This window comes from Pan troglodytes, chromosome 8 (genome assembly GCF_028858775.2).
Source record: "Pan troglodytes isolate AG18354 chromosome 8, NHGRI_mPanTro3-v2.0_pri, whole genome shotgun sequence".
Classification (NCBI taxonomy): domain Eukaryota; kingdom Metazoa; phylum Chordata; class Mammalia; order Primates; family Hominidae; genus Pan; species Pan troglodytes.
Window position 1 is genome coordinate 50,171,781 of NC_072406.2, and position 14,978 is coordinate 50,186,758.

General features: G+C 35.1%; 1 protein-coding gene across 1 annotated transcript in view; it reads left to right on the top strand.

Moving 5' to 3' along the window:
- Positions 1–14,978, top strand: part of ANKRD30A (ankyrin repeat domain 30A) — a 212,921-nt gene that overhangs the window by 84,156 nt on the left and 113,787 nt on the right. Inside the window, exons 40-47 of the mRNA XM_024346307.3 lie at positions 1,052–1,080; positions 1,179–1,251; positions 3,498–3,559; positions 5,009–5,099; positions 8,603–8,631; positions 8,725–8,797; positions 12,827–12,855; positions 12,954–13,026. Of these exons, the coding sequence (XP_024202075.3) occupies positions 1,052–1,080; positions 1,179–1,251; positions 3,498–3,559; positions 5,009–5,099; positions 8,603–8,631; positions 8,725–8,797; positions 12,827–12,855; positions 12,954–13,026 (459 nt within the window). The remainder of the gene's footprint in view (positions 1–1,051; positions 1,081–1,178; positions 1,252–3,497; positions 3,560–5,008; positions 5,100–8,602; positions 8,632–8,724; positions 8,798–12,826; positions 12,856–12,953; positions 13,027–14,978) is intronic.

The window sequence follows — 14,978 nt, forward strand, 5'->3', positions numbered from 1 at the left end:
TGCACTCCAGAATGTAGACTGTGGGCACTCCAGAGACTACCGGAAGCAGGAGTCCTACTAGAATTGGGGACACCACAGTGACTCATTAGGTTTCTGTGTTACAATCAGGCATGACAAATACATATATTTTGTTGATGTTAGCTATTGAAATGAGATATATTGGAAACTAAGAACACTGGGTTTATGTTTAAGGAAGTGTGTTGTTTTGGTAAAATTGCCATTCCACAAAAATTTATTATAGACTAATGATACACCGAACCAGACGAATTGTAGGAACTGAAAAAATACTGAATTTATACTTGAATAATAAGATTGCTTTTTAAGATAAATATTGTGGTGTCTTAACAATATAAAAAAAGTTCTTTATGTTTATTTAATCTATTGCAATAAATTTTTATATAAATATGTCAATATTGAAAGCTTAGTGTAGATTATTTCCATGATGAGTTTTACACATCTTCTTGCATGAGTGGATCAAGAAGCATTCAGATGGATAAAGTAGAGGATACAGAAATATAGGCATGTGATTACACCGTATGGTTATGGAAAAAAACGAATATTCATATTTAGTATTATGACCTAAGTGTATATCCAAGCTGATCAATTCATAACACTTCAGTGACGAGATGTCAGTTCTACATGCGGCTGAACTCTCATCATAACTATGTACCTTTCCGAAGATAGGCTATATTAAAGAACAGGATGAATGGAATAATATAAGTGATTCTAATGTGTTTCATTAAGTACGTGGCGTAGCATTCCATGTTCAGCTTTGACATTTATTTTCTCATATCAACCCTTTTTACATGTGAAACACAATCTCGCTTTTGAATTCTTAGCTGCATGATCTGTGAAACCTCTATTTAAATTTTCTTCAGTGTATTCTTGTCGTGTGTGTGTCCTAAACAAACCAAAAGAAAACTTTCCAAATCTAAAGTATTCATTCTCCAATTGGAGCAAGAGGAGTCAGTTAGATACTATCACGGCATTCATTTGTGGCTGGCTTGTCATATTTACTTATGATTGATGATAAATCTCTTTTGCTTTTTAGAGCCTCCCGAGAAGCCATCTGCCTTCGAGGTATTTAGTTTTATGATTTCATTTTGAATGACTTATTAACTATGTATTTTGTGAAGTATACATTCTTCATTAATCATTTTGCTTCCAACCCCATTTAGCCTGCCATTGAAATGCAAAAGTCTGTTCCAAATAAAGCCTTGGAATTGAAGAATGAACAAACATTGAGAGCAGGTAAATTTTTCAATGTAACTATGCAAAGACCAATATTTCAATATTGGACATTTTGATGGTCCTTCTATCCCCAATGCTTTATTTTTTTCAACTTTGATGAAAAGATTTGATCTAGGTAATGCCAATACTGGTATTGATGTTTGAAGAGCTGGTATTACAAGCACAGTAATTTTCAATATCTTTTTTTAAAAATGTAGCCTTAATCTCAGATGTTTCTACTTTTGTATCCTGAAACTGTAATGTTTTCTATTTTGAACTTCTGTATTTCTTAAGGATTCAAGAAGGTGAATGTTGGAACTCCAATTTCTTTTTTTAGCTCTTCGAAGCTTGATTCAAATACCACGGTTTACTTCGGGGATCCCATCTTTTACTGATATAACCCTTGTGTTTTAACATGAATTACCTTGTTTCTGGTGTTGTCACTTTGAGAATCCTAAGAAAATCAGTAACTCGGACTAGTGAACTCTGTGTGTTTGTGTGTGTGTGTGTGTGTGTCTGCGTGTGTGCCTGTGTGTGCCTGCGTGTATGTGTGGTAACTTTACCTTGTAAAGATGAGGAAAGGAATTATTCATTTCTTTGTGAATATTTGATAAACACACTTTTTCATGAAACTGTGATTCTGAAGCATTTGGCTTTAGAGTCCTTTTACACTAGTACCATTTATTGCCTAGAAGTAACCAATATTCTAAACTATTTTTAGAAACTCTTCTTATGCATGTTTAAACATTTTACAACATGTGTGCGTGGTCATATTTAATATGTACAATTTTTTTCAACTTCTAATGTGTACACGGTTGTAGAGTGTAATGTTCGGCAACATTCTTTTTTGATCAACATTATAATTTTTAGAGACATCCATAAAGGACACAATTAATTGTGTTTTTAAATATTAGGTTATTTATAAAATTCCACTGTATGACAGTACCATAGTTAATTGCACAATTTTTATGCCGATAAGTAATAAATAAAACTGAAAACATGCAGATTTGGGAGTCTTTAAAAAGTTAGTTTTATCTGCTGATTTCTTAGTCATTAGAAACTAAAAGTAAAATATTTAAAGTATTTCCTTGTGCAATCATACACTCCACTAAGGATTTGAACTGTGCCCCACAGCTTCTTAGAGCTATGGTGTGGCAACACGTTAGATCTCTGAAACGATCCAGGGTACGCTTCTAAAAATGAGTGAAAATGGTGACTTACCAAAGTGTGATTTGAGTTTCTTGGACCCTCTGCATGAATTGTGAACATGAGCTACGCTGAGATCACAAGTTAAATTTACTTTTGAAAACCAGGTATACAGTTGATGGATGTCAAATGATAAACGTATGCATAGTGATGAAACGGTCTTTTAAGTTTTAGTTGTGCACGTTTGCTTTTTTTCCTGAACCTGATTCAAATAGTTGTAATTTGTACTTTGTGCTGATAAAGAAAACTGGACGTTATTTTTGGTATAAATTCTTTTTCTGTCTTATGTCCCTGAGAACTCGTCAAGTCTTGAGTGGGCCTTGATTTTATCCTATTACATGTGGGAACATTAGGTTACTTAAGGCAATTATATTTTCCTATACATTTCTGATGTTTCTCCAAGGTGTCACAAGCTGACTCTGAAGATATTGTTGCATTAGGGAAGAAGTGTGTCATTGTAAATGAAGCAGTTCTTAATTTATACGCAATAAAAGTTTTTTAAGCTTATCTTCCTAAAGCATAGACGCACGCAAAACACACTGTCATAGCATACTGAAATGTAAAAGGGTTGGACATATAGTTGACTGACATCAAAAAGTTAATATTTCTAAAGCATCTTATTCATTGAGAAATCATCTTTTTTGAAGAACTGTGTAAGAGAGATTGCTGAGTCAATCAACGTAAGTAATACTACCAAATAAAAAGTAACAAAGAAATGAGAGATGTTAGGTAATTACAGTTTTCTGAATGAACAGGAAACCTAGGGCATACTTTGTTTCACAGGAGAATAGGATATGACTGCTTTGTGAAGAGATAATTCATACAAGTTAGTTAAATTTCTATTTTTCTGCATTCTAATGAAATAATGTTAATTTTCAGACTCTTTAGGTTTGAATTCTATTGGAATGACTATAGAAGTAGTCATTGTAATCAACAAAAAGAATATACGGGCCACAGAGGAAAAACCACAGATTCGTGAATGAAAGTAGATTTGTATATGTTTTTAAAATTTTTAGTAGATAAATGATCTCATGAATGTATCTGTGATTAACCTTTTATAGGTGAGATACTCCCATCAGAATCCAAACAAAAGGACGATGAAGAAAATTCTTGGGATTCTGAGGTACCATGTGTTGTTGATTTTTTTAAATATTAGTATTGCATGATATGAAAACATAAATCAGATGCTTAGACTTTATTTTCTCACCTCTGCATGTGTCACCCCCAAATTATTTTTGATATTTTTCAGTATATGCTTAATGGAGAATCTATGTGCTAAGTAGATTACTGCTTCACAGTGAAATTCTGGGAATTTGTACGATTAATTTAAGAAGCCAAAGTGGTATAGTGTAAAAACTAAGGCTTAGAATTCACTAGAAATTCACATGGGATCTGGAGTACGTTTGTCTAAAAGCAAAAGAATTACACTGAGTCCAGCTATGGGCAAATATATGATTCTGTCTTATGTCTAGAGGTACAAAAGTTCTAATTGTATTCATAGAGAGACACTTTAAACTGCAATATTGTAAAAGTTGGGACCTGAAAAGTTAATGCCTGGGACTTGAACGTATTGACATATCTTTATTGTTCAGTATAGATCTGAAGGAACATTTCAGCAGAAAGAAAAGCATGAGGAATAGGAAACCTTGTGGGAGTATAATAACAAGAGTATTGGTTGAGTAGTCTTTTGAAAAACGTAAATTATATTTTCACAAATAGAACTCCTTGAGTCCCCCTTATGGCAGTCAAGCTGCAGCAGCATGAGCGTCAAATAATAGTGATGTATTTTAAGGTCACAACGGCGGAAAGACATAGAAAGTATCTGACCTCTTAAAAACAAGCAGCTGCTGCCTGATGGTAACAGCAAAGGGTGGAAGTCAATAGGTAGATTTTATCTGACATTTTATTAGACAAAAAGACTTTAACACTTGTTTGCTTTCATTTAGATGTGACATAATTTTTTTCTTACTGCATTTACATTCTATTCAAACACTTTTTCTCTCACCAAAAATTTTGTCAAAAACATGTTGCTTATTTTAAGTCCCTGTTTACCGAAAGAAAGCAGCTTTTTCAAATTCTGTACATACATTCTATGACAGACTCTAAAAGTTCTGTTCGTGACATGCATGATTTTTAACACTCAACAGTTCTATGATCGTGAATATTTTAAATGTTTAATGCGGTATGTGTCCTGGCAAGTAGCAAATGTGTTGTATTTTGTTTGAAATGTCTTATTTATTTTTGATGAGGACTAGAACATAAGTTAGATATTTTTAAGAGAGATACTTTTTGCAATATGCACGAGTGAATTTTTTTGTGAAGGTGATTTGTTTTTCCTGCTCAGTCACCGAGTTAATGGCCACATGAACGTAAAGATGAGCTTGATATAGAGAGGGTTATGTGAGGTTTTCTATCAAAATGTGTTGGGTTTCTACATGTATCTGCTCTTAAGTCGAATTGTTTGCAAAGGAGGAAATTGTGTTTTTAAAAAAGAATTTAATTAGGAAATTTTGATACTCTTCATTACTAGGATCTATCCATTGAAATTACTTATTGCTATTACTTTTAACAGAGTCTCTGTGAGACTGTTTCACAGAAGGATGTGTGTTTACCCAAGGCTACACGTCAAAAAGAAATAGATAAAATAAACGGAAAATTAGAAGGTAAGAACCGTTTTATATTTAAAAATCATTTGACCGAATATTTCTCCAAACTGATGAGGAAGCATATCCTCTAGTAGCTGAAGAAAATTACCTCCTAAATGCAAACCATCGAAAAAAAGAGAAGTGCAATGGTCATAAGCTATGTGTCTCATCAGGCGTTGGCAACAGACTATATTGAGAGTGCTGAAGAGGAGCTGAATTATTAGTTTAAATTCAAGATATTGCAAGACCTGAGGAAAATGAGAAAATAAGAAAGAAGAAAGTAGTAATAGAGCAAATGAAGACTGAGAAAGACAGAGCGTACGGATAGTACATGAGGGAACAAGAAGCAGGTTTATGTAATGGAGGATGATAAAATGAAATGATTGTTTAGGAAAAGATCGGGTATGGTTAGAAATTTGGGAAGAATATAAAGTGACCTTCTAGTACCAAAATTTACCAGAGAATTACAGCAAAAATATTCTGACTCTTAATGTCTTTCTCACTGGTGGGAAGCCATTAGGGATGGAAGCACCTGACCATGGAGAGCTGTGTTCTATTTGCAATAGGTGAGAATAAGCATATCTGCACGGCCACACATGTATATAATTTGTCATATACACTCCGTATAGACCAGAGGTTTTCAAACTTTAGAAAGTCAGCTGAAAACTTTGTTAACAATTCACACTGAGATTCAGCCGACTTGGGATTCTGCATTTTTAAAAAGTTCTCAGGCGATGCTGATGCTGGTGGTCCTTGGACGTTGCTCTGGGTAGTAAGAGGAGAGGCCTTTTGTGGGAAAAATGTGGAAGAAGAGCAACTGGATAGAAGGTCAGGACAGAAAAGGTCAGGAGAAAGCATTATGGTGCTCTTAATTTTGAGGACGTTTTTAGTCAGGGGAGAAGAAGAAAGGGGCAACGCAATAGAAATTATAGGTGGAAGATACTACCACTCAACAAAGTAAAAGGAAAGAGTGGGAAAAAATAATTTTAACAGGTGTCGAATGGGAAGAATCAAGAGCACAAGTCTAGTGATTATTTTTGCTAAACAGAGAGATTGTGAGGCAGGAAGCAGGGGACAAGAGAGAAGCCAACCAGATGATTTTGGATTTTCTACGAAGGAAAATGGAGTGAGCTCACTTCGGAAGCATTTAGAAAAGATTTACTGCAGACTGTTAGAGTGTGGGTGCTCTGGAGACTACTGGAATCATGAGGATTACTAGAATTGGACTAAACCTCAGTGACTCACTAATAATCTTTATTAATATGAGGCATCAATATATAGATATATATATATAGATGTATGTATGTATGTATGTTTTTGACGTTCACAATTTGAATAAGATATACTTGAATGTAAGAACCTTGGCTTTATTTTTAAGGAAGCAAATTGTGTTGGTAAAATTGCCATTTTATAAAACCTCATTAGTAAATAACATGCCACACGAAACCAGACTAATTTTAAAAACCATAAAACTCTGAATTTATGACTTGAATACCTAAATTGTTGTTATTCGTAGGTATTTTACTGATTTTAACATAGAAAATGTTATTAATGTTTAAAAGTCTGTTGCAAGTAAATTTAAATGAAATACATCAATATTGAAAGCTTATTAAATTTGCCATTCCTGATGAGATTTGTACATCTTCCTCCATGAGTGGATTAAGAGATATTGAGATGACTAAGCTAGAAATTACAAAAATGTTGGCATACTATTCCAGTATATGGGTATGAAAATCAAGGAATATTTATATTTAAAATTATGCTCTAAGTATATATCCAAGCAGATCAATTCATAACACTTTTTCTGATGTGATGTCAATTCAACATTCAGCTGAACTCTTATCCGAACTGTGTGGCTTCTCAATGACAGGACATATTAAAGAACATGATGAATGTTTGTAATGCAATGATATAAATTATTATAATGTGTTGCCTTAAAGACACATGGTGTAGCATTCTACGTTCAGCTTTTGCATTTATTTTCTCAGTGTCATGATTTGCTCCTGTGATTCCAGATCAGTTTTCTCCTTAGCAGTCAGCATATACATATTGGTATTAACACTTTTTGCAAAAATCATATATAAATGGTTGTACAGTGTTGTTGTCATTCTACAGCAACTTTTTAATTTTTGTTCAGCGATTAGCTTGTTTTTCATTTATTTTAAGATTTCAGGCCAGGTGTGGTGGCTCACGCCTGTAATCCCAGCACTTTGGGAGGCCAAGGTGGGTGGATCACGAGGTCAGGAGATCCAGACCATCCTGGCTAACATGGTGAAACCCCACCTCTACTAGAAATACAAAAAATCAGCCGGGCGTGGTGGTGGGCGCCTGTAGTCCCAGCTACTCCGGAGGCTGAGACAAGAGAATGGCGTGAACCCGGGAGGCGGAGCTTGTGGTGAGGCGATATTACATTATTGTAACGTTGAAATATGCAGGTGAATGGTATCTAAAAAGCCTCTGGAAGTTTACTTCTAGTTTTTGATACTTTCACATTACATGTTTTTTCTTTTTAAGAGACAGAGTCTGGCTCTGTCATCCAGGCTGGAGTGCAATGGCATGATCTTGGCTCACTGCAACCTCCACCTCCTGGGTTCAAGTGATTCTGGTACCTCAGGCACCCAAGTAGCTGAGATTACAGGCATGTGCCACCATACCTGGTTGATTTTTGTAATTTTAGTGGGGACAGTGTTTCCAAAATAGTGATTTTGGCCAGGCTGGTTTGGAACCCCTGGCCTCCAGAGATCCGCCCTCCTCGGCCTTCCAAAGTGCTGGAATTACAGGCATGAGCCACTGCACCTGGCCTGTATTGGTTTGTTGATGGGTACGCTTGGACCTTTTTGTATAAGTGGATCAGGAAATTTTAAGAGGACTAAACTAGAGAACCCTATGAATGTAAAAATACTCGTATTTCACAGAGGTACAAAAATGAATATATTTATTAATTTTTATTCTATAAGTAGATATGCTGCTGAATTTAGAACCTTCTCTGCAATGATAAGTACATTGTACCTTTGAACTCTCATCACACATTTGCAATTCCTAAACTCCAGGACAAATTGAAGAACATAATAGCTACATGTATATATTGACATAAGTGATTCTGACGTGTTTCCTTAACAATATGCCATAGCATTCTCCCATTAGCTTAGTCATTTATTCTGTTTTGGTGGGGTGTGGCATGACTTGGTCATCTTGTTAAATACAACTTCTTTCCTTATATGGCCGCTTTCTCTTACTGATATTAGCATATTTCTGCTTTAGTTATTGTCACCTTAAATATATTTTCAATGTTGAAATCCTCACGGCATGTTTGATGAAATCTAGTTTTCAAATTTTCTTAGGTATATTTCTGTCACGTTGGCATGATAACAAATGCAATAACCCCAAAGACCCCAAAAGCTAGTGTAATCCCTTTTGCAATCCAAGCATGAGGATTCATCTTCATGTTGACACTGCATGAATGTTCGGTAGGCTTTGTCAAGCTTGCATACAATCAATTATATATGTCCCTTTTCTTTTAGAGTCTCCTGATAAAGATGGTCTTCTGAAGGTAATAACTTTTATATTTTTATCTTGAGTATTAACTACATATTTTATGAAGTATACATTGTATATTAATTGTTTTGTTTCCAAACCCATTTAGGCTACCTGCGGAATGAAAGTTTCTATTCTCACTAAAGCCTTAGAATTGATGGACATGCAAACTTTCAAAGCAGGTAAATTTTGTAATTTCAATTTTACTCTGGAAAGAAGAATATTAAAATATTAGAAATGCTGCGAGACTTTTCATTCCCAATGTTGTTTTCTATTCATAATTCGACGGGAAATGTCGATACAAATAATGCCAATGTGAGTATTTCTGTTTGAGAAAATGCCATTTACAAGCCTAAGATTTAGAGATTTAGAAAAAAAATTCTGCTTTACCTCATGCGGTTCTACTTTAATGTCCTGATAGGATAAAGTTTCCAATTTGCAATTTCTGTACGCGCTTGGTTTTAAGGCAGGTGAATTTTGAGACTGTGAAATATTTGCAGTGGTTCAAAGCTGATTGGAATTATGATCTTTACTTAGAAGAAAGTTTCACTTGCTGACATGACAGTTGTGAGTGTTGCCACTCTGAGAATCTTAATAAAATCAGTTTTTTTTTTTTGATTAGATGACTGTATGTGTGTGTGACTTATAATTTTAAAAAATAAGTCAAGCAATCATTACTTGATGACTCTTGGCTAGACACGGTGTTTTAGAAGAGTGACCCCAAAGCATTTGGCCTTGGTGTCTTTTAATGCTACTGTAATGAATTGCCTAGAGGTACAAAAGAGCCTGAATTAGTTTTTGTTGTCATTCCCATGAACGTTTACAACATTTTACAATAGGCCGTGCACGGTGGCACGTGCCTGTAATCCTAGCATTTTGGGAGACAAAGGCGGGCAGATAAGTTAAGGTCAGGAGTCCCAGACCAGTCTGGTCAAATTAGTGAAACTCCATCTCTACTAAAAATAACAAAAAATAGCCGGTTGTGGTGGTGGGTGCCTGTAATCTCAGCTACTCTGGAGGCTGAGGCAGGAGAATGGCTTGAACCTAGGAGGCAGAAGTTGCATGAGCCGAGCTCGTGCCACTTTAGCCCGAGTGACAGAGTGAGACTCCATCTGAAAAAGCAAAGAAATAAAAACACAAAAGCTCGCAACATATTTGTGGTTATAGACTATGTGTAGAATTTGTTTTCATGTCTTATAGGCTACGTGTAGAATTTGTTTTCATGTCTTAAATTTTCTTCTTTTTTTTTGTTTGTATTTTTTTCTTCAGTTTTTTTGTTTTGTTTTGTTTTTGTTTTTTTGAGCTCGCCCAGGCTGGAGTGCCGTGGCGCGATCTCGGCTCATGCAAGCTCTGCCTCCCGGGTTCACGCCATTCTCCTGCCTCAGCCTCCCGAGTAGCTGGGACTCCAGGCGCCTGCCACCACGCCCAGCTAATGTTTTGTATTTTTAGTAGAGACAGGGTTTCAGTGTGTTAGCCAGGATGGTCTGATCTGGATCTCCTGACCTTGTGATCCGCCCGTCTCGGCCTCCCAAAGTACTGGAATTACAGGCGTGAGGCACCGTGCCCAGCCGATGTCTGGAATTCTCAATAAATAGTTGTACACTGTACGTATTGTCCTGGAACTTCCTTGTTTGCTTATCGAATATTTTAGATGTACTCAATACAATTAGCTCTGCTTTGATTTAAGGCCTCATAGTTTGCCATGTTAACTCTAAAACACATTTAATTAGACTGTGTTTCCTAGCCACTAAAAGTCGACATTAAATGGCAGCTGATATCACAGAGCTTTTACTGAAGTGGGAGTATTTACTGCTTCATCCAATGTTAGAAATTAAAATGAAAATATTTAAAATACACGAATTGGAAAAGTCCTACTTTCCAATATGCATTACAACGGTTACTCGTTAACCATGAAAATTATGACATTGTGACATGTCATGAGTCTGAAAAATTTTAGTTTACACTTTTTAGAAAATATCAGTAAATAGGAGAAATAGGAACATTATTATGTGAACTATTAGGCCCCCGGTGTATTTGTTGAACTTCAGAGATGCTCAGATCAGAAGTTAGAACAGGAATTTTCAAAAATGCATAAGGTTTTAAAGTGCCAAATAACAAATGGGCTCTTGTATATGAAATAATGTCTGAAGTTGCACGTCTGAGTCTTTTTTCTCTTTTTCTTTTTTAAAAAGATATAAATCAAACAAAATCAAAATTTTGTTTATTATGAAAAGAGTTGGTTACAGATTCATTTTGTGTCTCATGGCACTGTGCTCTCTTTTTCCCTAGAGAGGATCTAGACTTTTCATCTGTTTACATGGGAAGAAGTAGTTCAGTTCATGATCACATTTCTCATATAAATTGTGTAAATTCTCCACGGCTTCACATGCTAGTTCAGAAGATATTAATGCCTTGAGAATAAACCATCTGGTTGTAACTCCAGCAGTTTTATATTTAAAGTATACCTAATATAATTGTCAACCACATTACTTTAGAAAACATAAACAAAAGATAGTTACACATATTTATTTAAAAAATGGTGACCGGGTGCGGTGGCTCACGCCTGTAATCCCAGCATGTTGGGAGGCCGTGACTGGCAGATCACTAGGTGAGGAGATGGAGACCATCCTGACTAACACGGTGAAACCCTGTCTCTACTAAAAATACAAAAACTTAGCCGGACGTGGTGGCACGCATTTCTTATAATTTCTCAGGCGATGCTGCTGCTGGTGGTCCTTGGAGCTTGCTCTGAGTAGCAAAAGGAGAGGCCTTTCATGGGAAAAAAGTGGAAGAAGAGCAGTTGGATAGAAGGTCAAGACATAACAGGGTCAAGAGAATGCATTATATTGCTTTTATTTCTGGGTATGCTTTTAGCCAGAGAAGAAGAAGAAAATGATAAACAGAAATTATAGATTTAAGATACTATCACTAAACAAGGAGAAAGGAAGTGTTGGACAAATAAATTTGAAACAGTGTTGGATGGGAAGAATTCTTCAGAGTTAGAGGTTTTTTTATATTTTCTATTTTTTTTTTTTTTTTTTTTAGTAGAAGCATTCTAGGCAGGTAACAGGGGACAAACAAGAAAGAATGTAGGCAGGTAATTCTGGAGACTCTGAGAAGAACAGTTGAGTGAACTCACTTCAGATTCATGTAGATTATTTGCACTCCAGAATGTAGACTGTGGGCACTCCAGAGACTACCGGAAGCAGGAGTCCTACTAGAATTGGGGACACCACAGTGACTCATTAGGTTTCTGTGTTACAATCAGGCATGACAAATACATATATTTTGTTGATGTTAGCTATTGAAATGAGATATATTGGAAACTAAGAACACTGGGTTTATGTTTAAGGAAGTGTGTTGTTTTGGTAAAATTGCCATTCCACAAAAATTTATTATAGACTAATGATACACCGAACCAGACGAATTGTAGGAACTGAAAAAATACTGAATTTATACTTGAATAATAAGATTGCTTTTTAAGATAAATATTGTGGTGTCTTAACAATATAAAAAAAGTTCTTTATGTTTATTTAATCTATTGCAATAAATTTTTATATAAATATGTCAATATTGAAAGCTTAGTGTAGATTATTTCCATGATGAGTTTTACACATCTTCTTGCATGAGTGGATCAAGAAGCATTCAGATGGATAAAGTAGAGGATACAGAAATATAGGCATGTGATTACACCGTATGGTTATGGAAAAAAACGAATATTCATATTTAGTATTATGACCTAAGTGTATATCCAAGCTGATCAATTCATAACACTTCAGTGACGAGATGTCAGTTCTACATGCGGCTGAACTCTCATCATAACTATATACCTTTCCGAAGATAGGCTATATTAAAGAACAGGATGAATGGAATAATATAAGTGATTCTAATGTGTTTCATTAAGTACGTGGCGTAGCATTCCATGTTCAGCTTTGACATTTATTTTCTCATATCAACCCTTTTTACATGTGAAACACAATCTCGCTTTTGAATTCTTAGCTGCATGATCTGTGAAACCTCTATTTAAATTTTCTTCAGTGTATTCTTGTCGTGTGTGTGTCCTAAACAAACCAAAAGAAAACTTTCGAAATCTAAAGTATTCATTCTCCAATTGGAGCAAGAGGAGTCAGTTAGATACTATCACGGCATTCATTTGTGGCTGGCTTGTCATATTTACTTATGATTGATGATAAATCTCTTTTGCTTTTTAGAGCCTCCCGAGAAGCCATCTGCCTTCGAGGTATTTAGTTTTATGATTTCATTTTGAATGACTTATTAACTATGTATTTTGTGAAGTATACATTCTTCATTAATCATTTTGCTTCCAACCCCATTTAGCCTGCCATTGAAATGCAAAAGTCTGTTCCAAATAAAGCCTTGGAATTGAAGAATGAACAAACATTGAGAGCAGGTAAATTTTTCAATGTAACTATGCAAAGACCAATATTTCAATATTGGACATTTTGATGGTCCTTCTATCCCCAATGCTTTATTTTTTTCAACTTTGATGAAAAGATTTGATCTAGGTAATGCCAATACTGGTATTGATGTTTGAAGAGCTGGTATTACAAGCACAGTAATTTTCAATATCTTTTTTTAAAAATGTAGCCTTAATCTCAGATGTTTCTACTTTTGTATCCTGAAACTGTAATGTTTTCTATTTTGAACTTCTGTATTTCTTAAGGATTCAAGAAGGTGAATGTTGGAACTCCAATTTCTTTTTTTAGCTCTTCGAAGCTTGATTCAAATACCACGGTTTACTTCGGGGATCCCATCTTTTACTGATATAACCCTTGTGTTTTAACATGAATTACCTTGTTTCTGGTGTTGTCACTTTGAGAATCCTAAGAAAATCAGTAACTCGGACTAGTGAACTCTGTGTGTTTGTGTGTGTGTGTGTGTGTGTCTGCGTGTGTGCCTGTGTGTGCCTGCGTGTATGTGTGGTAACTTTACCTTGTAAAGATGAGGAAAGGAATTATTCATTTCTTTGTGAATATTTGATAAACACACTTTTTCATGAAACTGTGATTCTGAAGCATTTGGATTTAGAGTCCTTTTACACTAGTACCATTTATTGCCTAGAAGTAACCAATATTCTAAACTATTTTTAGAAACTCTTCTTATGCATGTTTAAACATTTTACAACATGTGTGCGTGGTCATATTTAATATGTACAATTTTTTTCAACTTCTAATGTGTACACGGTTGTAGAGTGTAATGTTCGGCAACATTCTTTTTTGATCAACATTATAATTTTTAGAGACATCCATAAAGGACACAATTAATTGTGTTTTTAAATATTAGGTTATTTATAAAATTCCAGTGTATGACAGTACCATAGTTAATTGCACAATTTTTATGCCGATAAGTAATAAATAAAACTGAAAACATGCAGATTTGGGAGTCTTTAAAAAGTTAGTTTTATCTGCTGATTTCTTAGTCATTAGAAACTAAAAGTAAAATATTTAAAGTATTTCCTTGTGCAATCATACACTCCACTAAGGATTTGAACTGTGCCCCACAGCTTCTTAGAGCTATGGTGTGGCAACACGTTAGATCTCTGAAACGATCCAGGGTACGCTTCTAAAAATGAGTGAAAATGGTGACTTACCAAAGTGTGATTTGAGTTTCTTGGACCCTCTGCATGAATTGTGAACATGAGCTACGCTGAGATCACAAGTTAAATTTACTTTTGAAAACCAGGTATACAGTTGATGGATGTCAAATGATAAACGTATGCATAGTGATGAAACGGTCTTTTAAGTTTTAGTTGTGCACGTTTGCTTTTTTTCCTGAACCTGATTCAAATAGTTGTAATTTGTACTTTGTGCTGATAAAGAAAACTGGACGTTATTTTTGGTATAAATTCTTTTTCTGTCTTATGTCCCTGAGAACTCGTCAAGTCTTGAGTGGGCCTTGATTTTATCCTATTACATGTGGGAACATTAGGTTACTTAAGGCAATTATATTTTCCTATACATTTCTGATGTTTCTCCAAGGTGTCACAAGCTGACTCTGAAGATATTGTTGCATTAGGGAAGAAGTGTGTCATTGTAAATGAAGCAGTTCTTAATTTATACGCAATAAAAGTTTTTTAAGCTTATCTTCCTAAAGCATAGACGCACGCAAAACACACTGTCATAGCATACTGAAATGTAAAAGGGTTGGACATATAGTTGACTGACATCAAAAAGTTAATATTTCTAAAGCATCTTATTCATTGAGAAATCATCTTTTTTGAAGAACTGTGTAAGAGAGATTGCTGAGTCAATCAACGTAAGTAATACTACCAAATAAAAAGTAACAAAGAAATGAGAGATGTTAGGTAATTACAGTTTTCTGAATGAACAGGAAACCTAGGGC